The 22700-nt window shown below is 45.3% G+C and overlaps 1 protein-coding gene across 4 annotated transcripts in view; it reads left to right on the top strand.

Annotated features, from left to right (window-relative positions):
* The window catches only part of LOC100763509 (vacuolar protein sorting-associated protein 13B), a 437125-nt gene that overhangs the window by 280528 nt on the left and 133897 nt on the right, over positions 1-22700 (top strand). For all 4 annotated transcript variants that reach the window (XM_027431500.2, XM_035449622.1, XM_027431502.2 and 1 more), the window contains 2 exons: positions 866-1003; positions 21813-22220. In XM_027431500.2, the coding sequence (XP_027287301.1) occupies positions 866-1003; positions 21813-22220 (546 nt within the window). The remainder of the gene's footprint in view (positions 1-865; positions 1004-21812; positions 22221-22700) is intronic.

Genomic DNA, 22700 nt, shown 5'->3' with positions numbered 1-22700 from the left:
AATAAAGCAATGGTGAAACCGAAGAAAAACTGGATATTGAAAAGCCCATTTTAAAGCCCATTATGTTATATGCCAACATACAGCAGTCATTTTTATTTAAAGAGCTATCTAAATACAAAAAAAAAAAAAAACTATAGTTTTCCAAGCCTTTAAAAGCAAGCTCTGTGGTATTACCAGTATCCAAAATGTATTGTCAAAGGATATGCAATGCTAAACAGAAAAAATTGAAATGCATAATGTAAAATGGAAACTGTCCCAGTGGAAAGAGTCTGAAGCTGCAGTCATAATTGGAACTAGTGAAAAGCTGACAAACTTTATCCTCACGGGATAAAGGGTTTGGGGAAGGCTACTGGCGGCAACTTCAAAAGCCCAGCCATAAAAAGTGATTGTGATGTCAGGGAAACTCTGAAACAGATGAAATTAACCCCTGAGCAGTCCTGCCCACTGCGTTTAACCCCTGATCAGTCTTATCCACAACACCTATTGAACAGGTAGGAGCTTTGTTTTTCTAGCTGACAGGCTTGCCATTTTTCCCCTTTGTTTCCAGCATTGTGTGTGAGGTAGGATCCGATCCTCAGCGTTCAGTCTTTGCCTTCACAGACACTGTGACTTAAAATTTGAAATTATTGTGGTTATGTGTTATCATCCCCCCTCGTATACTTATCTTTTTTGATACACACACACACTCTCTCTCTCACACACACACAGACCATATTTTTGCAAATAAAGGAAATAATGAAGTTTGCATTAAACAGTTTAAACCATGCTTTGATCTTACTTGTCTGCTCAGATTCATGCATCAAACCGAGATGCTTGTGGGTTCATCAGTGTTTTGATTTTTTATTTTTTCACTTTTGTCACTTAGATCCTGGGAAGACTCTGCCAGAAGCCCTTGACTATAACACTGTGTGGTTACAGACGGTGCCTGGAGAAACAGACTGTAAAAGTGGAATTCCACCTTCCCTTGTCACGCTACAAATTAAGGACTTCCTTAATGGACCAGGTATGGAAATCATAATCAAGCCTACTTTCTTTCCAGAGCGAAGACGGACACACGCATACCGGGTCTGGCAGTAAGTTTGACTCTCTTACCAGACAAGGAATAGTTTGGCTTGTTTTCCAGTGGTGCGCTCTCTTTAGCCTGCCCCCCCCCCCCGAAGATCCAAAAGCAACTCTGAATTTGCATGAGTAGCTGTGCCCTTGCTGACAGGAGGTTCCTACCCAGCAAGGCATAGTTGCCTGGAAGCTGAAGCCTTGTATGTTACTGTTGCTTTCTCTCTTAATGTGCTCCTAGAGGAGTTGATGTGATTTTTGTTCTTCAGTTTCCTTAACTGCATATGAAGAAAATAATACGGGAACACGCATAGACGATTACACTTATTTCAGATGCATAAAGAAGGGTTTCAGATACAGCGAGCACTTGGTTTAGATAGATACTTAATATCAAAACTGCACATGCTTGTGAAGAGCCAAGGTGCGGCTGCTGCTACTCTCCTTATCCTGTGGATAAGGAGGCCAAGACCCAAGCATGAAGAAAATGGGCTGAAGTCGCGAGGATAGGTGAGCTGTTCACACAGCAAGTTTCTGCGACTCTGAGGAGTTGCTCTTCATTTGGATGCTGAGGAGCATGGCTAGGTCAGAGCTCCCTTCTCTGTCGTCTCCTCACACAGACTTCCTTTTACCCTCATCTTCCCTCTCCTGTTCTCACCTCCTGGTGGGATCCATTTTCTCCATCCTGTTCTCACCTCCTTGGTGGGATCCATTCTCCCTGTCCTGTTCTCACCTCCTTGGTGGGATCCATTCTCCCCATCCTGTTCTCACCTCCTTGGTGGGTTTTATTCTCTCCATCTGTTCTCACCTCCTTGGTGGGATCCATTCTCTCCATCTGTTCTCACCTCCTTGGTGGGATCCATTCTCTCCATCTGTTCTCACCTCCTTGGTGGGATTCATTCTCTCCATCTGTTCTCACCTCCTTAGTGGGATTCATTCTCTCCATCTGTTCTCACCTCCTTGGTGGGATCCATTCTCCCCATCCTGTTCTCACCTCCTGGTGGGATCATTCTCCCAATCCTGTTCTCACCTCCTGGTGGGATCCATTCTCCCTGTCCTGTTCTCACCTCCTGGTGGGATCTTCACTATTTGCTTACTAGAACTGACTGTATTTGGTTTCATGTCTGTTATATTTAAATGGCTTCATAATGTATTAGTTTTCAAAGGAATATTGATTTTGTCATGAGAAATTTAAAACAGGGACATTAGACAGTCCCAGAATCTCCAGTAACAGCTAAAAGGCTGCAGTTTTGAAGAGAGATGCTCTCCCTGTGTGGACCATGCCGAATGTGTATGCTGTGGCCTGCCAGTCATTTCTGCATAATCGTGGCTAGAGAAGAAGGCCAGTCTTGTGTAGCGGTGGTAACGCTCACCCAAGCATTTAGGAGACAGATCTCTGAGTTCAAGGCTAGCCTGGTCTATAGAGGGAGTTCCAGGACAGTCAGGGCTACACAGAGAAATCCAATGGGGGGTGGGGTGGGGGCACGTCCTGATGCCTGGACTGAGTAGACCTGTGACTGCCTGTGCTGGTCTTCACTGCCCTGGTTCTACAGCTTGTGTTTTCAGTGTTAGTGAGAAGAACTGATTCTATTCATAGTAATATACAAATGTGATCTTAGAAAATAACAGCAAAGGGGTGAGATAGCAGATGGGCTGGAGCAGTGTGGATCCTAATTGCTAGTGAACAAGGAATATTGGATATTACTGAATCCAAACACAGCCAATTGTAGGGGGAAATAGCAATTTATGTCCCACTAAGGCAAAAGAGACATTGAACCTCCTACATCAGCTCCAGCGTATCCTGGCTGCAGGGCTAGTCTCCTGTAAGACTACAGCGTATCCTGGCTGCTGGGCTGGTCTCCTATAAGACTACAGCGTATCCTGGCTGCGGGACTGGTCTCCTGTAAGACTACAGCATATCCTGGCTGCAGGGCTGGTCTCCTATAAGACTACAGCGTATCCCAGCTGCGGGGCTGGTCTCCTATAAGACTACAGCGTATCCCAGCTGCGGGGCTGGTCTTCTATAAGACTACAGCGTATCCTGGCTGCGGGGCTGGTCTCCTATAAGACTACAGTGTATCCCAGCTGCGGGGCTGGTGTCCTATAAGACTGCAGCATATCCCGGCTGCGGGGCTGGTCTCCTATAAGACTACAGTGTATCCCGGCTGCGGGGCTGGTCTCCTATAAGACTGCAGCATATCCTGGCTGCAGGGCTGGTCTCCTATAAGACTACAGTGTATCCCAGCTGCAGGGCTGGTCTCCTGTAAGACTACAGCATAGCCTGGCAACTGACCTGTTAGAACAGAGTGGAGCTGCTGGAGGAGAAACATAATTTGGGCTTACTTCTTACTTTTCATTTAGGCTCAGGTTTCCTTTTAGGCAGTGGAACTAGTCTTTGACTTTCCCACCCGCCAGCTCCCAAATAACGACATGGAGACTTATTATTAATTATGAAAGCTCGGCCTTAGCTTAGACTTGCCCAGCTAGCTCCTATAGCTTAAATTAACCCATAGTTTTATTAATCTACCACATGGCATTACCTTTCTTTCATCTTGTACCTCCCGTTTCCTGTCTGTGTCTCTTGGCTTCTCCAACACACCTAGATTCTCCTCTTCCTTTCTCTACCCGGAAATCCTGCCTATGCCTCCTGCCTGTCTATTGGCCATTCAGCTCTTTATTACACCAGTCACAGAAAATATATCTTCACACAGTGTACAAATACCCCAAAACAAGGCAGTCTTTCAGGTTGGATAGGAAGTTATCTTACAATTCAAATTATTGATTTGATTTGACAGATGGGATCTTTGAGTCAATGGTAGATTGAGCACCATATTTGCAAGATAACCAGATACATTTATTTGAAGAGAAATGCCAGTGTATGAACTCATAGTTACATGTTCATAATTCTAATATTTGATATGACAACATAGTAAAAACCTAAACATAGTGAATGGTTTTAAAGCATTTGTAATTGTTTTTCCTAAGGTACTTTCAAAATTGGGAAATGATTATCATTTCTCATTTTATAAATAAAATAATAATGATAATGTATTTGAAAAAAAATTTTTTGGTTTTTTGGAGATAGGGTTTCTTTGTGTAACAGCTCTGACTGTCCTAAAACTCACTCTATAGATCAGTCTGTCCTCGAACTCACAGAGATCCACCTGCCTTTGCCTCCCGAGTGCTAGGATTAAAGGCGTGGGCCACCACCACCCCGCCAAACTTTTAATAATTGATGTAATTACTCTCTAACTATATTTCTTGTTTGAATTTGTTCCTGATGCACCTTTGCAAATGGTGCTTTAGTGGATGTGTTGCCAAAATCTGTTTCTGCTACACTCAGTGTGAAGTGGGTGTACACATTGTACTGTTCGTCGCAAAGTGGTTTTTGTTATGTTTTGTTTGACATTTTTACTTGTGTGCCTGTGTGAGCAGGCGTTACAATGCTTATCGTATTGAGCGTAGTTTACATTCTCTAAGCCCTAAGGCAGTTTTATCAAAACTACATTTATTAATGTGTTTATTTTGTATCAAGGGAATATTGCTGGGAATAGTATGTCAGCTCTGAGACATGCCTTCTAAAACACTATCCTGACAACTGAACTGCTTTAAAACTTACTGAGACAAAATCTTCCTTGCAGAAAACAGTGTCAGTCCCAGCACATTGTAGGTAGAATCTAACGAGCTATTCTGTTTCCCCTATTGTTTGGCCAGGTCGTCCCATTAGATTTTAGAGTTTTCACAAAAGCTGTAGCAAATGTAGGATTAACTAAAAGGGAAGCACAAGGCTCATAAAAACTCTTTTCACACATTAAAAAACATATTGTGTTGCACATATTATCAACTCAGTAAACATTATGGGGTTTTTTGTTTGTTTTGCTGTTGTTAGGTAATGGACTTCTGAGAGGACTATTGTTTGTGCTAGGCCTAGGTAACAACTGCAGGTCACAATGTTGTTCACAACGTCTTCTTCGCTCTGAGCGAAGCATGACAGATAACACAAAGTATAGCAAACAATACTTCTAATTTTATTGGCAAATCACTGCTGGCATTAAAATATTTTTGTTGTTAGTTTTTAGAATCTGTGCACTCATCAGTCATTATCAAAGAATGTCTTCCTGCCACATCTCTCGACTGTGTTTTTGTTTCCTTTTTGTTTGTCCTCTAGGTTGGGTACAGTAGCGATAAAAGTCGGGGTCCTGAAATGTAGAGGGAACACTGTAAGTGCCTACCCTTCAAGTTCCCTCAAAGGACATGAACGTCACTGCGCCCGGATTTATCCTTTGAGATCCATTTTGAGGCTCAGTCTCTCTCAACAAGGTGGCACCGACCCTGTCCTTTGGGGTGTAAACTGGTAGAAACGACCCTGAGTTGTTGAGTATTTCTTTAGTGTGTGCTGGGGAGCGGGTGTTCACCTGAGGCAGCTGACAGCCCTAACCCCCACATCACAAGCTCCTCTGAAGCCCTCCAGGCCCCACCCGCCTCCTTCCTCAGAGGCAAGCAGTGCCCATTAGCAAGGTCAGTGGCTTGGAGAAACCCACAAAGCGGCAGCTACCACAGACCCTGGAACACTATTTCCACCAGGTGAGAGATTAGTTGGAACAAATTGGAACCATTGCAGTTCAGCTATCCTGGTTTCTTTCAACCTGTTTTTAAAATGTCGTCATTTTAATACACAATCTAAGCCCCTCGCAACAGTCCACAGCGGGTTAATTTAAATCGTATGATGTGTCACTGCCCTCAGCTGACATGAGCTCTATTCCATGTGTGAAGCCGTAATAAATCCATTCCCAGCCGAGGAAAATTCCCCGTGAGAAGGTGAGCTAATCCAGGCCTCACACTGGCATGCTCGCCCCTGTAATTGAAAGCAGGGCCACCTGTTCCCTGGACAGTCAGCCTGCACAGAGAAAAGTTAGTGTTAGATCAGGTACTTCTTATATTGAGAAGCCACTCAGACTCCTTGCAAGCTCAAATTCAGCTGTGCGGTGTTCATTATGACATCATACAGAAATTCAGGAGTGTGCTCACTTGAGCCCAGTGGAGAGTTTTGTTAACCGTGGCCATTGTTCACGTCGAAAGATTTTTTTAATTTAATCAGGGCTGACGCGTGAGCAGAGTGGGTGAGGACGCAGGCTTTTCTAATTAACTCGAGGTCATTTGTAAAGACATGTGGCTCCCTGGTATTTTTTTCTTTCCACTGATCTTTTGCAGAAGAATTTCTGAACCACTGTCACTTTAGCCATGAAGTGACATTTAAATGACAACAAAGAACAAAAGTGTCAAAGTGGGATGTCATTCCTGAGTCATTTCTGGTTTATAATGAAATAATAATTAGCATACCTCATTCATCAGATTATTGAAGTAATGAGATTATATCAAACAAGGTTCCAAAGCGGCTGCCTTTCTTTCCGTCTATTGTACATTGTGTCATAGCTGAAACTGCTGAGGCCAGGCGTGGATTGTGTGTCAGAGAGATTGTGTAACTTGTTCACTAATTTCCCCATCTAGCTTTCACTTTCTCTCATCCCTTTTTAGTTTTGTACTGGTTTCATCTCTCCCTCCTTCCCTCTCTCTCCCTCCCTCCATCATTCCCCCCTCTCATTATGTATAATATATGTATATGTGTATATATATATATAATATATATATATATATATATATATATATATAATCTGATTTCCTTTACTTGTTCATAATCCTATTTCTTTTTTTTTAATATACATTACATCCTGACCATAATTTCCCCTCCTCTCCTCATCCCAGCCCCCTCCCCATTCCCCCCAGATCCACTCCTCCTCTTTTCCCTTCAGGAAAGAGCAAGCCTCCCAGGGGCGTCAACCAAACATGGCATTGCAAAACGCAATAAGAAGGCTGGACAAGTTAGCCCAGTACGGGAAGAAGGGTCCCAAAGGCATGCAGAAAAAGTCAGACGCCGCCCTCCCCCTGTTAAGACTCCCATGAGAACACTGTCGGGGTGTTCAGTGCAGTGGACTAATCCCTGAACAGCCACACACAGCCGTATTTATTGACTGTTACACAAAGTACTTGCTCATACCAAGGTCCCCAATCTACTGTGCATGTCTTACTGAAGGAGAGCATCACATGCCCGCAGGACTTTAGTCCTTAATTGTGTGTCATTTGCAATACAGAATAATACAAGAGCCTCAGGTGTGCCCGAGTGTCTTATGACCAAAGTCATGGGATGGCTGCAATGCCCCTTCAGCAAACAACTCTGCAGATCACAGGAAGCAATCACTGTTTTCCACAAGGATTCTTCAAGTTCAGAAAACAGCTTTCTTCTAGAAAACAGCTGTTCATTCTAATGTCTACCCCAGACACAGTGACTCTGCCAAATTCCTACAACAAACATTAAGCTACACAACTATAACATATATGCATTGGACTTTACACAGATCCACACAGGCTCCGTGATCGCCTCTAAGTCTCCATGTGTCCCTGTGAGCCCTGCTTAGGGGTTTTTGTGGGCTGTGTTCTCCTGATGTCCTTGATCCCTCTGGCTCCTAGAATACATCCCTCCCCCTTCCCCCCTCCCCCTTCTTCTTCTGCTGGCTTCCCTGAGCTCTGCCTGATGTTTGCTGTGGGTCTCTGCATCTGTTTAAGCTGTTGCTGCATGAAGCCTCTCTGATGACAATTGGGCTAGACACCAAACTATGAGTATAGCAGAATATTATTAGGAATCATTTCATTGACTTCCCCCCCCCCCCAGTTGTGTTTGATTCTATCCTAGGTCTCTGGGCTGTCAAGCTTCTGGCTCCAGGTCCTCCAGGCAATGTCAGGTGTGGGCTCCCTCTCATGGCATGTGCTCAAGTTGGACCTGTCATTGGTTGGCCATGCTCTCAAGTTCTGTGCCACTACTGACTGCCCCGGCATGTCTTGTAGGCAGGACAAATTGGAGGTCCAAGGTTTTATGACTGAGTTGGTGGCCCAGTCCTCTACCAGAAGCCTTGCCTGGTTACAGAAGAGAGCCAGTTCAGGCTACATACCCTCTATTACTGGGACTCTAGATTTGAGGGAGTTGCACTGCACTAGGTTTCCACATTGTTCCCCAAATGCTCCCCACTTCCTGTACTCTCCCTCCAGCACTCCCCGCAACCTGATCTCTCCTGTTCTCATCCCAAGCCACCCCAAGTCCACTTGCAAAATCTATTCTATTTTCCCTTCCCGGGGAGATCCATGCATCCCCTTTTGAGCCCTTGTCATTCTTACTTAGCCTCTCTGGGTCTGTGATTATCCTTTCTAGGCTAACAATCAAAAACTATGATCCTATTTCTAATCTGTCTTTTTTTGGTATGCTGAGGTTTTACTGGTTATAATGATTTTAGTTGCTGCTTTTAAATTTTTCCTAATCACTTTTGCTGGCCTATTTGATTTAAATTAACATGTATACTTCTTCTGTAAAGTAATGAAATGGCACCCGGGTACAGGGAGTGACACATCATTCAGGTGAATTTTTATGTGGATGTATTTTAAGGTTTAAATCCCGGGCATGTGTGTGTATGTGTGTGCTTGTGTATAAACATGTGTGTGTTTGTGTTTAAATGTGTGTGTCTTGTGCTTTAGCTTTTCTTGGTGGAACTCTGCTCTTAGGTTCTGCTGTTACTAAATCCATTACTCAGTGGAAGTGAATTCAGGGTTGATTTAAACTTTATTGATGAGGGTGTATGTGTAAGGCATCTGAAGAATAGCCAAATAAGGTGTGATACACTTCTATCATCCTGGCACTGAGAGGTCGAGGGTCATCCTCAGCTGTATGGTTAAGTTCCATGTGTCAAAGGGGGGAGGGGTCTTCTGAAGAAATTCTTGATAAAATAATACTTTATAAAGAAAAAGAAAGAATAATCTGATTTTAGTGTTATTCATGTATTTATTGTGTATGCATGCACTGCCACAGTGGCAAGAAGTCACTTCTCTTTTCCCAATATGTTGGTTCCAGGGACCCAAGTGAGGTCATCTTTTGTGGTGGAAATGTCTTCACCCACTGATCCATCTTGCTGATCTGTTTTTGGAGGTGAGGGGGCTGTTAATGATGTTTAAAGGCAGAATGATTCAAAGTGAAAAGAAAAATAGATCTGAAGTCTAATTAATTAATTTTTCTTGATGCTGCCCTGGTACTTACTTGACAGGGCCCTTTCTCCAGTCCTGGGTCTTGTTTGATCCAGTTTCCTGCCACTGTAGTTTTCCTGTGTGCATCTAAGAAACATACACCAGTTAATGAAACCCTAAGAACTTACTGCTTCCATTTCCTGAGCTTACGGGCGCTAATTTCCAGCACCAGCATATCATCTGGTTTATCTGAATGGGCAGTGAGCATGACGTTGGGCTGCCCGTGAGTGGACAGACCGACAACTTGGAAGCAGGAAAGGTTTCATTGTTTCACCCTGAACTTTTCAACTGTAATTCACAGTTCTGAAAGAAATGTCAGAAATGGTGATACTTAGGTTTTTCCATTTGTTTGGTACAGGGTCTCACTGTGTAGCCCTGCTGACTGGAACTCACTCTGTCTGTAGACTAGGTTGGCCTTACAAATCACAGAGATCTGGCTGGGCGTTGGTGGCACACACCTTTAATCCCAGCACTCAGGAGGCAGAGGTAGGCAGATCTCTGTGACTTTGAGACCAGCCTGGTCTACAGAGCGAGTGCCAGGACAGCCTCCAAAGCCACAGAGAAACCCTATCTTGAAAAAAAACAAAAACAAAAGAAGAGCACAGAGATCTGCCTGCCTCTGCCTCCCAAGTGCTGAGATTAATGGTGTGAGCCTAGTTAGTACTACCCACATTGCCTGGGCTTGGGGGCATCCACAGGGGCATGGGGAGCCTGCCAGTGTCTCCCCCAAAGAAAGGTGACTCCCAGAAGCCATCAGCTGCTGTTCCCTCTCCCATTCATGATGGGTGGAATTTCTGCTCTCTTGATGGTGCAGAGATCCTGTGTGTGTAACCCAGCCACAGCGAGTTCCTGTGTGTAGCAGCCGTGTCTAGAGGCCAGTGTTTGACTCCCCAATCCTGTCACTCCTACACTCTCTCCACCCCTTCTTTCTTAATGTCCCTGAGCCTGGTGGCTGCACCCATGGCCAAGCACTCACAGTGGCTTATTTTCATCACGCTGCACAGCAACCCCTCTGCAATAACTGCTACCCTCTTCAGTAAAAAGCTTCTCTAACCAAGGTGAGAGCAGCACAATTCTGTATATTTAAGTAAATATTTGTTAGGGAGTTTGATTCTAATGCCATTTAGCAAAACAACATGAATAACTTCTCCTTTAGGGCCTGTGCCTTCCCCAGGCATGGGTTTTTCCCGTGTCTGTAGTACCAGGCATGAATTCCCTCCTGTAGAGCAAATGTCAGATCCAGTCAAGAGCGTGTATTGCTCCCATAAACAGTCTTTTGGCTGCTGTACCAGTGGGCTCATCCTGCTTATATGAAAGGTCATTGTTGCAGTCTCTAGAGTCCAATCCGGGAAAGACTCCCGAAGTCTTTTCTCCTCCCAGAGAGGAGACCCAGAGAGCACTTTCTAGCTGAATGAAGCTAACCTGTGGGGATAGAGTTTTCTGGTCATTCATGATTGATTTTTCTGTGTTCATAGTGTCTTGTATGGGGTGCTTTGGGGTGGCTCATAAGGAGGGTAACCTGTGCATGGCACTGAGACTTCATTTACTAACCTATGTCTTCTAGGAACAATAGTGTTTACCCATGAGACAACCTCTACTCAAACTGCAATTTTTAAAAAGCATGATTTGATGAGCTCATTGATTAGTAACTGTGTTCCTCATATGTCCTTAACTTTGGTTAGTCAGCTTCCTACCCTACATTTCTCTTCTCCCACTTAAACCTTCAGTTCCCAAATCTTCCGTATCACCTGTGTTTTAGTCTCTCCTTTTATTATAATTTTTACTTGGTTTGGCAGTGCCTTTTTGGAAGGGTGCTAGTAGATTTTAAGTCAGGAGAGGGGAGAGGGTGACTACTGGGGCCAGAAAGGTTCAAGCAGATAGTGGGGTGGTAGGGACGGGGTGGGGGATGGTCGACCAAAATTGTGCATGTGAGCATGAAGGAAAAACTGGCTTTTATTTCAGGAAACTGCTTTTAGTAACGGTTTTTCTTCCATAGACTCAGTAATGCGCGGTAGAGGGAAGGTGTACAAATCCTCCTTGAAGGGCTGGCACTTGCAGGAGACCTCACTTCTCTGCTGCTTGGCTCCCCAAGGCGGCAGACGCTGCTTTGGGCTGTGAGGTGGTGACCGCCATCCGTGACGTGGCACAGGGCAGTTGTTTCATGGAGAATGAGGATGACTGGGACCGTGGAGTAGGCTAGGAAGAGAAAAGAGACACGAACCTTGTTCTTCGGCTGCTCTCTCCCCTTACTCCAGCCCCGCACCTCCCCAGGGCACAGTCCTGGGCCCTCTTATCGCCGCACACTAGCCTCAGCTGTCTCTTTTGTTTGAACAACTTGTAGGTGTCTCACTTCAGTTTCCGCTCACCGTCCCGTTCTCAGACTGCTTCCCCGTCTGCCCGAGGAGTGGGCCTCAGTATGGAACACTCGCATCAAATCAAGTCCACCCGTTACCCTTCATGGTCGTCACCTCTTCCCCCCAGTCAGCTTCCCAGTGGCTCTGCCTCTCAACTCCTTCTCCTCAAGAATTCTGCCCCTGTGCCTCTAGGTTAGCCTCTCCTGCCACACCCCTTCCCCACTCCGGTCCCCTCTCCCCTTCCTCTGCATTTCCTAATGTCAACTGTGTTTTTGATTGTTTGTTTGTTTCCCGTTTGCTTCAGTGAGACTGCCCTAGGAAGTCCCATGCTGTGGGAAGAGGTCTTTGTGTGGTGTTTGCAGTCACTGACCCTCAATGCCCAAATTCTTGAGAGGTTGTAAACACCAGTTTCCTGGCTCTTGCTCTTCTGTGTGATAGATTTATTTTAGCTGTCAGACTGCTATAAAGAGAAAGATCCCTCATCTACTCTCTGCTTACTCTGCGACATGTCATCAAAAAGCAGAGTAAATGCTTAATTCATTCTCCTTATTTATCCATTTCAACAGAGTTGGTTTTCTTTTTTCTGAGACAGGGTTTCTCTGTATTGATTTGGAGCCTATCCTGGAACTCGAGCTGTAGACCAGGCTGGCCTCGAACTCACAGAGATCCTCCTGCCTCTGTCTTCCCGAGTGCTGGGATTAAAGGTGTGCGCCACCAACGCCTGGCTGAGAGTTGGTTTTCTATCTTGCTGTTTTTGTTGGTGTTATATGGTGTTATTTTGCACTTACTCTTTTTAATGACATTCAAACTGTCACAGCGTTTGACAGCAGGAGCCTCTCCTGAGGGTTTGAATCCTGTTGCTCTCTTCCCCACGCAAGGTCTCACACTCCTCCACCCCACATCGTCTGTGTTCTCTTTCCTCTGTCATCATGTCCCTTCCAAGAATGGATATATGTCACTGTTGAGAACAACAAGACAAACAAAAGGCATAGACACCAAAGAAGCTGCCAAGATTGCTGGAACATGTGATCTATTTAGCCCCTTATTAGTTTCTTTTCTTGCCACAGTGACAGAATAGCTGACACAAAGGACTTGAGGAAGGAGAGGTTCGTCTTGGCTCGTGTGTGGGGCGGGTGGTCTGTCTGGCAGGGCAGGCATGGCGGCCGGAGCAGCTCCCGCCCATGGTGATGATCGAGATGGTGGCTGCCCGTTCACATCTCAGTGAGTCAGGAAGCTGAGGAAAGGGGTGCTGGAGTCAGCTGACTTTCCCGTTCCCCTTCTTATCCAGGACACACCCCCAGGCCACAGGATGGTGCTGCTCGCAGTCAGGGCAGTTCTCCACACGCACTCCTGTCTCGCCTCAGTCAGTCCTGCCCAGAAACACCCTCGTGGACGCTCCCACTGATGTACATCCTGGGCCTCCAATCAGATTGACTGTCAAAACTAACAGTCACACCTTCATATAGGCCTCCGTGAGGAGAGAGGTTTAGTCCATTACATTCATGTTAGAAAAACCAATGCAATCACCTTCTAACCATGACTTCCATGTTGTGGTTTGAGGTAGGACCAGAAAGCAAATAAAAAGACAGTGCTTGATCCTGAAAGGAGACAGCTAAATAAATAACTATAGTGATGGTACCAGATTACAGTGAACACACCAAGAGTGCTGCTGGCTGATTGATTCCAGGGTTGCCAGTCTGTGGCGGCAGCACGTAGGACAGAGCACACCCAGTTCCACTCACCATGCTGCCATTGCCTGATGCCCTCAGGTCGGCCACTGCTGAAGACACTACGCGCCCACCCTCCGTGAGTAAGTACACTTTGATGGCGCTGTCTTCAGCCGCACTCTAGGTTCCTAGGTCTCAGTCCTCTGACTACACAGTCTCCACTGTCCACTGTCACCAGAGTATGTATATTTGAACAATGGAACAAAAATCAGAATTGGAATAATTGAGTGACAGAAAATGCATATGAGGAAAGTCCATTATAGCTGAGTAATAAGAAGGTTTTATTAAAACTATGCAGGAAGTCAAGCAGGATGGTGCATTTGTTAGTCCTGTGCTCTGTACTCTCCTCCCTCACGGGGGTCTGGGAGCTCTGCTGGCCCTGTGCGTGCAGCCACCCATGTGTGCACCGTTTCCTGCTATGCTTTATTTGTCTAAAATAAAATAGTATCTCTTACAAATAAAATTCCAAAGGAAGAAACACTTAACAAAGAAGCTTTCCCTCGTAGATGTTATGATTTGAGTATAACAAGCCATATTGAACCCATTGGGGTTCTGGTAAGAGATTTCATAATACATCATAAATGTAAGTAATATGATGACTAACGGGTCAAGTCAAGTTGGAACACTTTAAATGAGTAAATGGCTGGAACCGTTCTCAGGGAACTTTTCCAGTTGGTGTTTGGTCCCCCACAAGGTGTGCATTACCATAAACTGTGGAGGATCACCCTGGGGTTTGAACTCCCACTCTGTTTTCATTACTGCAGTGTGCTCTTTCCCACTCACGGCTAAGTCACCTCACAGAGCGATGGAAGCATAGAATGACTGCCATTTATTTGCATTGCTGTAATCTCCTTTTAGCTCAATAGTCTGTCCGTCCGTCACTCTGCTTCCTGGTAGCCATTCAGATCGTTTGGAAGGGTAATTAGGGTCCAATAATTGACAGCTGTGGGTTTATTTGGTAACTTAAAGATACAAAATATGTTCCAGGCTTGGTGAGAAACTCGATCTGGCAGACAAAATGACTCAGCTGGGACATCCTATTACTATATTTTCCTAAAATCTAAACTTTGAAAATAGTGCACTTATTACAGTTCAGTAAGGATTATGAAAAAATTCAAAACTCTCAAGTCCAAGAATCTGATGGTAATTGGGGGAAAGTCCACATTAACAGTCTGCGCTGATCCCAGCTATGTTACCATGTGTAATCCCCCACTGTGTCCCCATGGAGGACATTTCTGAGTCTGTTTCTTTCATGGTTTTTTTTTTTGGGGGGGGGGTTGTGATGAGATGACCAAATTGTATACCTTTGAATAGCAAAAGTGGATGGCCCAATTTTTATTTTTATTTTCCTGTTTAAACATAGCACTCTGTTTCATATAATTTTCCCATTTCTAAAAAATTCTCCTTTTCCTTATGGGGTTGAAAATACTCCTCACGAAGGCACTGCTTTAAACACACACACGTGCACGCACACACACACACACACACACACACACACACATGCCTGGGTAGCTTAAGGGTGTGAAAGTCTGCTGGCACAGCACAAACTTGAGCATGATAGTTTTGATGTCAATGGAAGAACCCAGACATACTGTTGAATTTCATGTTGGTTTATGTCCAGCACATGATGGCGGGCAGTTCCTGGTTCTTGGTGGAGCTGGGAGTCAGGGAGGAATGCTGCCTTGTAAAATGGTACCCCTCGCCTCACCATGCGTTTCCTCTTTCCACCTACCTGAAGATGGAGGTTTCTGTTCCACCTGGTCCCACAGCCATTTAGCCCCAAATAAATACATGAGACTTACAGACATGCTAATCATCAAACTGTTTATCTGATGGCTCGGGCTTCTTATTGGCTGGCTCTCTATTAATTATTAACCCACTTGTATTAATCTAAGTATCTCTACCTGGTCTTATCTTACCAGAGAAGGGCCCGGACATGTTACTTCTTCCTCAGCTACATGGCGTCTCCTCTGGAGACTTGCCTCTCTTTTCCCTACCCAGAATTTTCCTGGTCTGGTAGCCCCGCCTATACTTCCTGCCTGGCTACTGGCCAATCAGTGTTTTATTCATCAACCAATAAGAGAAATGTAAATACAGACGGACCTCCCCCATCACCTACCCGTCCAACTCGCTCAAAGGGGCTTCCCCAGTAACGTTGTCTACGTGTGCAGTAGCATGGTTTTCTCGTAGCAGGTTGCTCTGCAGTTCCCCTGTGGGGAGCAAGGACAAGGACTCCAGAGGCCGAAAGGCATCTTGCACAGAGGTTGCACTGCGTACAGGCATACATTTTTTAAATGAATGATTTTAGTGTTGTAAGTGCCACCCTGTTTCTTCTGGAAAACTAGCATTACAGTTATCTCATGCTATGTATAGCTCGGTAGACTATCAAGCTTCCTAAGAACTGTCATCAGTTGCTGTTCAGTGACTAAGAGGATTTACTAGTGATACCAAATTTGTCATCATCCAGATGATGAAGAGCTCTGGGGACCTGCCTGTTTCCATCTCTAGGGGTGAGGTCGTGGGCACACATAGTCATGCCCAGCTTTTGTGATAGGTTTCAAGATGTGACAATCACGTCGTCTACAAATAAGCCTTGTCTTTCTTTTTCCCTTTATTCTGTATACTTTATATTCTTCTCTCCTTATTTTGCCTATGATTTCCAGTCTGATGCTATGAGTAATGAAATGGACCTAACATTCCTTACCTAGTTCCTGATCTCATGAAGAAAACATTTCCTCTTTCATAATTATGATGCTAGCGCTAGACATACTGTATATGACATCAGAGGAAAATCTTAATTACTCTCTGTTGATATCTTGCTTAGAGTTCTAATATTGAGTAAATATTGGACTTACCAATATTTTTTCTTCATCAATTCATCTTTTTTCTCTCTAAGCTATTAATAGTGTTACAGTAGCTAATCCAGTCTTCTAGTTTCTGAATAAGCTATACTAGGTTGTACGTTTAAAAAAAATATTTTATTACATATTGTATGTGTGCACGTGTGTGTGTGTGTGTGTGTGTGTGTGTGTGTGTGTGTGTGTGTGTGTATAGGTCAGAGGATAACTTGTGGGAATCAGGTTTGGCAGGAGGTAACTTTACCCTCTGAGCCACCATGCTGGCCGTAGATGGTAGATTTTGGTGTCTCTGCTGCTGATATTGGTGTGAGTTTCTTACACTGTCGTAGGTTTTGCCGTCAGGAATGGTGGCTCCATAAAGTCACTTCAGAAGTGGCCTCTCCTGTTTTCTGGAGCACAGGAAAGGAAGGAAGGGAGCTCCCAGAGTCCCTCAGGGCAAGCACATTGTGTGCTTTAAGGCATGTTTAATAACTTGCTAGTGGGGATGGGCAGAAGAAACTAAAGCCAACTTCCCTAGACCGAGAAACTTCATTAGCACCTGGATATGTCACATTGGGTAAACAGTCATGTGGAATCTGTATTTTTATCGATACAAATTACAGCAAATGTGAATTTAGTCTCTCACGGACTGGACTTGTGCCCAGGTAGGTTCAGCTGGTTTTCTGCCTAAATGAGTGTGTCATTTGGGATCGGCAGTAACGAGGACACTTCCTAAAGACAGCCTGCTTCTAAAGTCATTCCAGTTGTTCCTTGTGTCTGTCTGTAGGATGCACGCCCCCAAGCCCTGGTTAGCCGCTGTCCAGCTATAGGGCCCCTGTGTTTCTTCCACCTGTCTCATGCTTCACCACGCTAACTTCCCCTTTCAAAGGCACGTTTGATTCCGTGTTTGATTACGTCAGCCACACTAGATGATCTCCATACCTAAGCTGGCACCTTGACAGTAACTATCCACTCCCTTGGCAGTAGAGCAGTGGCTGCATTCAGTAGCCGGGGGTGGGACTCTTGGGAGGGAAGCTCATTCTTAGGAATTCTGCCTGCCACAGAACCAGATTAGTACATTCTGGAATGTTCCAGTCCAAAGAGAGCCAACACATGTTTCATGCTGTCTGAGGCCTGGTGCTGTGTGGGGAGGATGAAGGCTGTGTAGTTAGTGTCTTCTTAACCAGCAGGGCCTGTATAGCTCCTTTAAAGACAGTGTGCAGACAGAGAACCCCAAGGAAGGACGCATGCTTCACCTTGTGGGTGAACTTCCTTATCTGACCATCAGAGGTTGTGCAGACACCTCAGAGGTACGTTACACACACAGATGCCTAGGGCTGTGCCAGTGAGGGTCAGGAGAAGTGGTCCCACTTACTGAGTCTTTAATGGTGAGACAACTCTTCGCCCCAGCTGTAAGGGGAGGTTTTTTCCTTCTATAGTAAGAAGGTTGGCTTTTTATATCCTAAATGAATAGGAGTCAGCAAAGACTTGTAATTACAGGTAAGTGTCATGATCTCTGCAGCCTCCGTCCTAGAACCCTGGCTGTTGGAGGAGAAGGAATTTATGTAAGTACAGTGCACACAGTAAAGCTGGGATTACCTGGGGTTCTGCTCTCACCACAGCCTAGAATCCCAGCTTGTTGGTTAGGTACAGTGCAGAGGGGACTGGTCAGCTCGTCTCTGCAGGCAAGCAGTCTCAAGGTGTAAACCTGCAGGAGCAGAAGCATGCAGTTGCTAATATCTGCTTACACTGATCAGTTTTCCTGAACACTCACTTGAACTCCCGACAAGAGCCTTGTCACCCATCTTCGCCCTGGCCCTCATGTGGAAACTGTCTTGCTAATGTCCCACGGGTCTGAGGCCTTAGCGTCCTCAGCATGGCCGTGTCCATGTCGACAATACACAGGTCACAGGTCTTCCTATGTTTCCTTTAGGTGCACCCAGTAGGATCACACCCAAAACAAATACTTTGGAAATTGCTCTGTGGCACTGGGCGAAAGGAAATGCCTAGGCAGAGAAATCAGTCAGTAGGCTTTGTAGCAGACGACCAGTATCAGAGACAATGGGGAAGAAAATGAGGAGAGGTGACATCCTGGAGAGGAGAGGATTGGAGTTGAGCAACGTTTTAGAGGTAAAACTGGCAGAGCGTATTTGGTGGTTTGGTTGGGAGTGAGGAAAGAGAGAGTAGAGTGAGGAACTGAAGGTCAGAGGTCTGGTCTGAACCATGCGATTGGCTGACGGAAGTAGAGCTGTTACCCAGCACCGGTGGCCGTGTAGCAGAGCGGAGCTGACTGACTGAGGGATGGACTGAGGGACGGACTGAGGGATGGACTGAGCCCTTGTCAGTTGGTCAAAAGAACCAGCAGGCTTTGATAGACCATTCGTTGTCTTCTTTCGGCTCTTCCACTCTGACTCAGTGCTCAGTACACTAAGACCCATCAGTCAGAATTGACTGAGCCACGATCAACACCTCGGCAAAGGTAAAACAGCACCCAGCAAAAAGCACTGGCGTTTCTGGGAGAAGAGATGAGGTGCTCTGTCCTTAGCAACAAGGGTTATAAAAGGTGGCGTAGAAATAACTCAAGAGCAGGACATATTAGGCAAGTAGCCAGAGCTACAAATAAACCTTACTCATGTTCCTGGGGACACCGTGGTAGCTGAGAAGTGGGGATCCATCTCAAGGTAACGGTTGGCAACTCTCATGTCTGCCTTCCGTGGATGTCCTGTCAGTCTGCAGTCAGGGAAAAATGGATCCCTCGGTCCAGGGCAACCTCCTGGGTGAGTGACTAAGTTGTTGCTATGGGTATGGAATGAGCACTTTTAAATTAAAGTTTCTTGGTATAAAGCCGGGGGGAAGCACACAGCTTACCAGCTTCAGTTTTATTTGGTCTCACTATTGTAATCATCTGATTCTCATTGGATTAAAAAGTCAATGTTGCTTGCTATGAGGCCACAGAGTCTGGAGGCTCATACAACGGGCTATGTCAACAGAGCAAGTAAATGTGTGGGCCATTTGAACTGTCTGTTTTTCCCCACAATATTTATCCTCCTACTCAACTACTTTCTGTAGAATCCCAAACAATACCTGCCAGCAGCCTGTGTTACGATTGACTCAGCATCCACAGAATACAGAGTGAGGTGGGCCCCTGCACCACACAAGACACAGAGATTAATTAGTTCACAGAAGATCATAGACCTAAATGTAAGAGGGAAAACTATAAACCTTGTGAAAGAATCATGGGCATAAACTTTTGTGATCTTAGGTTAGATAGTATAAGCAAAATAATGCATGTATTGAGTCTCACAAAAATTAAAATATTCAGTGTTGAAAAGCTGAAATTATGGTGCTAAAAGTTGGTCAAAATAAAGTGAGAGGCAGTCCAGCTTATTGAAATAAAATATTTACAAACCATGTATCTTACGATAGGAACTTTACAACCCCTTCAAGTTTAAAAAGAAAAAAAAAAAACATTGCAGTTAAAAGTGAGCAGATCTGGGGGCTGTGGAGATTGCCCAGAGGGGAAACATTGCACAAATAAGGAGACCTGCATTCGGGTCCCAGAGCTCCCATGGAGCCTTGTGAAGCAGCATTCGTCTGTAGTCTGTAATCTCATGCTCTTCCGACACTAGGAGGTGTCGGCCGACACGAGGTAGTCTCTGTGAGCTGTGGACCAGCTTGACATCTGCCGCAGGAGTGAGGCTGCTCCGAACAAGGTGAAAAACGGGCAGACGCCTCACCTGGTTCTCTGATCTCCAAACCTGCGCCAAGGCAATGCCTGCCCTTTGCGCCCATGTGTTCACCTCTCTCTCTCTCTCCCTCTCTCTGTCTCTCTCTCCCTCTCTCTGTCTCTCTGTCTCTCTCTGTCTCTCTCTGTCTCTCTGTCTCTGTCTCTCTGTCTCTGTCTCTGTCTCTCTCTGTCTCTCTGTCTCTGTCTCTCTCTGTCTCTGTCTCTCTCTGTCTCTCTCTGTCTCTGTCTGTCTGTCTCTGTCTCTCTGTCTCTGTCTCTCTGTCTCTGTCTCTCTCTGTCTCTCTCCCTCCCTCTCTCTCTCCCTCCTCTCTCTCCCTCTCTCTGTCTCTCTGTCTCTCTGTCTCTGTCTCTCTCTGTCTCTGTCTCTCTCTGTCTCTGTCTCTCTGTCTCTGTCTCTCTCTGTCTCTGTCTCTCTCTGTCTCTGTCTCTCTCTCACACACACAATGAGCAGAGTTTAAATACATATTTTTCAGGCACTTAAACAAAATGGACCACAAGTGCATGAGATAGCATCGACAAATTCATCATTAGACCAATCAAAACTAGCCTGCTTTCCCTCAGAAGCATGTTGATAAAATAGGAAACAAGCTACAAAGCATCCAGTATTTTATGGTTCTGTTTATATGCAGTGTCCCTTAATCAACAAGTATGCAAAGACAGAGCTTGCTGGTGGTGTGGGAATAGGAGTGGAGGAAAAATAATGAGTAGTGGCTAAGTGGTATGTCTGTCTGTCTGTCTGTCTCTCGGTGGTGATGGTAATGTTCTGAACTTTGAATCTGAATATGTCAGTAATTTGTTTAAATAATAATTCCTGGACTGGTAAGATGGCATGCCCGGAAAAGATGATATGCCCTCAGGTAATACACTTGGATTAATTCCTTACTAGGTCATGCAAGGTAAGATATGATGGAAACAGAAGTAATACGGCCAGTTTAAAGACATCTGACGTGATACATGTGGTGATATTTATGATTTATTAAAGCTTGCCTGAGGAATCAGAAAGCAAAGTCAGCCACAAGCCCTTGAAGCCAGGCACACATCTTTAATCACAGCAGCCAAAAGCAAGAAGGTGGTGGTACACACCCTTAATCCTAGGATTCAGAGGTAGACAGGTCTCTGTGAGCCCAAGGCCACCCAGATCTACACAAGATTGATCCCAGTCCTAAAGAGAAATGGGTCACACAAAGATGATCTCAGCACCTGGGATCACACGCCTTTAGTCCCAGCGTCAGAGAGGTGTATAAGACAGGAGCAAGGTCTCAGTCTGAGGCATTCATTCTCCAGCCACTTTAAGGATAGGATGACATTCAAGTCTCAGGATTCTCCAGCCATGCTGAGGAGAGGCTTCAGCCAGAGGCTTGTTGGATTATCCATTCAGTCTGAGGTAGAATGACAACTACTGCCCAGCTGCTCTGCTTTTCTGATCTGCAGCTTGAAGCTTGAACCCCAGTATCTGTCTCTGGCTCTTTTATTTTTCATGTGACAGATACATTGCACTATAGAGTTGAAGAAATTTCTATCTACTTAACGTTTATTGGAGTGATGCAGGATGTACAGCGGGTCCCAGACTCTCATCAGGTTACAGCAGTTCATCAAGGAGAAATGCACACTTCTGCATAAGCTCGGCCAGGGAAGGGAAAGGGGGGCCGCTTGGTCGGGAGATGATTTCATCTTACACTGTCCTGGTTCTATGAGGAGTTCTGTTTCCTGGGAGACCAAATGCCAGTTTCAGACAGGTAACAGACTGGAAAGTTTGGCATAGAACCTAAGGGTAGCAGGACCTGTCCAGGTGTGCTGGGCCTTGTGGGAGTGGCCAGCATTTAGGCCACTAAGCAGTTGGACGATAACATGCCCCTGGTCAACTGCATGAGGAGAGGTGACAAATAAAGGATGCGGTGCTCGGTCACTATAATGTTTAATTGGAGAGATGCAATAAGTTCCTTACGATTTTGGTTTTTTTGCTTTTTTATAGCTGACATCAACTTAGATGTATCAAAGCCTTTGAAAGCAAACTTGAGTTTCACCAAACTGGATCAGATAAATCACTTTTTAAAGAAGATAAAAAAGACACACAGCTTTGCACATGGCAAAGAGCCCTCCGCTCCATCAGACACCGTCCTGAGCAAGGATGAGCCTCCCATCTCCAAAGGTTACCGAGGAAAGCCCTGTAAGCCCAAAGTTCACTCTGATGGAGTGCAGAAGACGTCTCTTCAAGAAAACATGTGGAGAGCCGTTTCCTGCTTTCAGAAAGTGTCTGTCCATACTACCCAGATTGTGGTCTCCATGGAAACTGCCCCACATCCTCACAAGCCGTGTGTGTTAGCGTCACTGTCAAACCTCGATGGAAGCCTTAGTGTCAAAGCAGCGCAAAAAGTGCCTGGTAAGTGACAGAAAAGGGGCGGGGTGGGGTGAGGTAAGGGGGGGACGGGGGACGGAGGAAGAACAGGAGAGGATGAGAAACCAGCTTCCTAGATGAGCATATGGCAATGCAGCATTTTACAGATTTGTGTTGTGTGGAAATAAGGTTTAGTGTTGCCAGAGATTGGGAATGTTTCTTGCTTGTGACCTCATTGCAGAGATGCGGGTTCAGTTTGGTTGGTTGGGTCTGTTGTCTTTTTTGTAGGTTGTTTGTGTGTTTGTTTTGACAAATCCTGTGAGCCCAGGGTATTTCCAAGCCCTAAGCTGCCCCATCCACCTCTTGGGGCAGTTCTTGCTACTCGCAGTCTTTGAACTGTTCGTCCCTAACTTTGTTTTAGCTGAAATGGCTGTGGTGGAACAACAGCATATCGGGCTTTTTGAAGCATTAGAGCAACGCTTTTCACAGGGTCATCTGTGACACACACACAATCCGTGACACACA

This window comes from Cricetulus griseus, chromosome 10 (genome assembly GCF_003668045.3).
Source record: "Cricetulus griseus strain 17A/GY chromosome 10, alternate assembly CriGri-PICRH-1.0, whole genome shotgun sequence".
NCBI lineage: Eukaryota > Metazoa > Chordata > Mammalia > Rodentia > Cricetidae > Cricetulus > Cricetulus griseus.
Note: the sequence above shows the minus strand (reverse complement) of the source record. Positions and strands in the feature narration are given on the sequence as shown.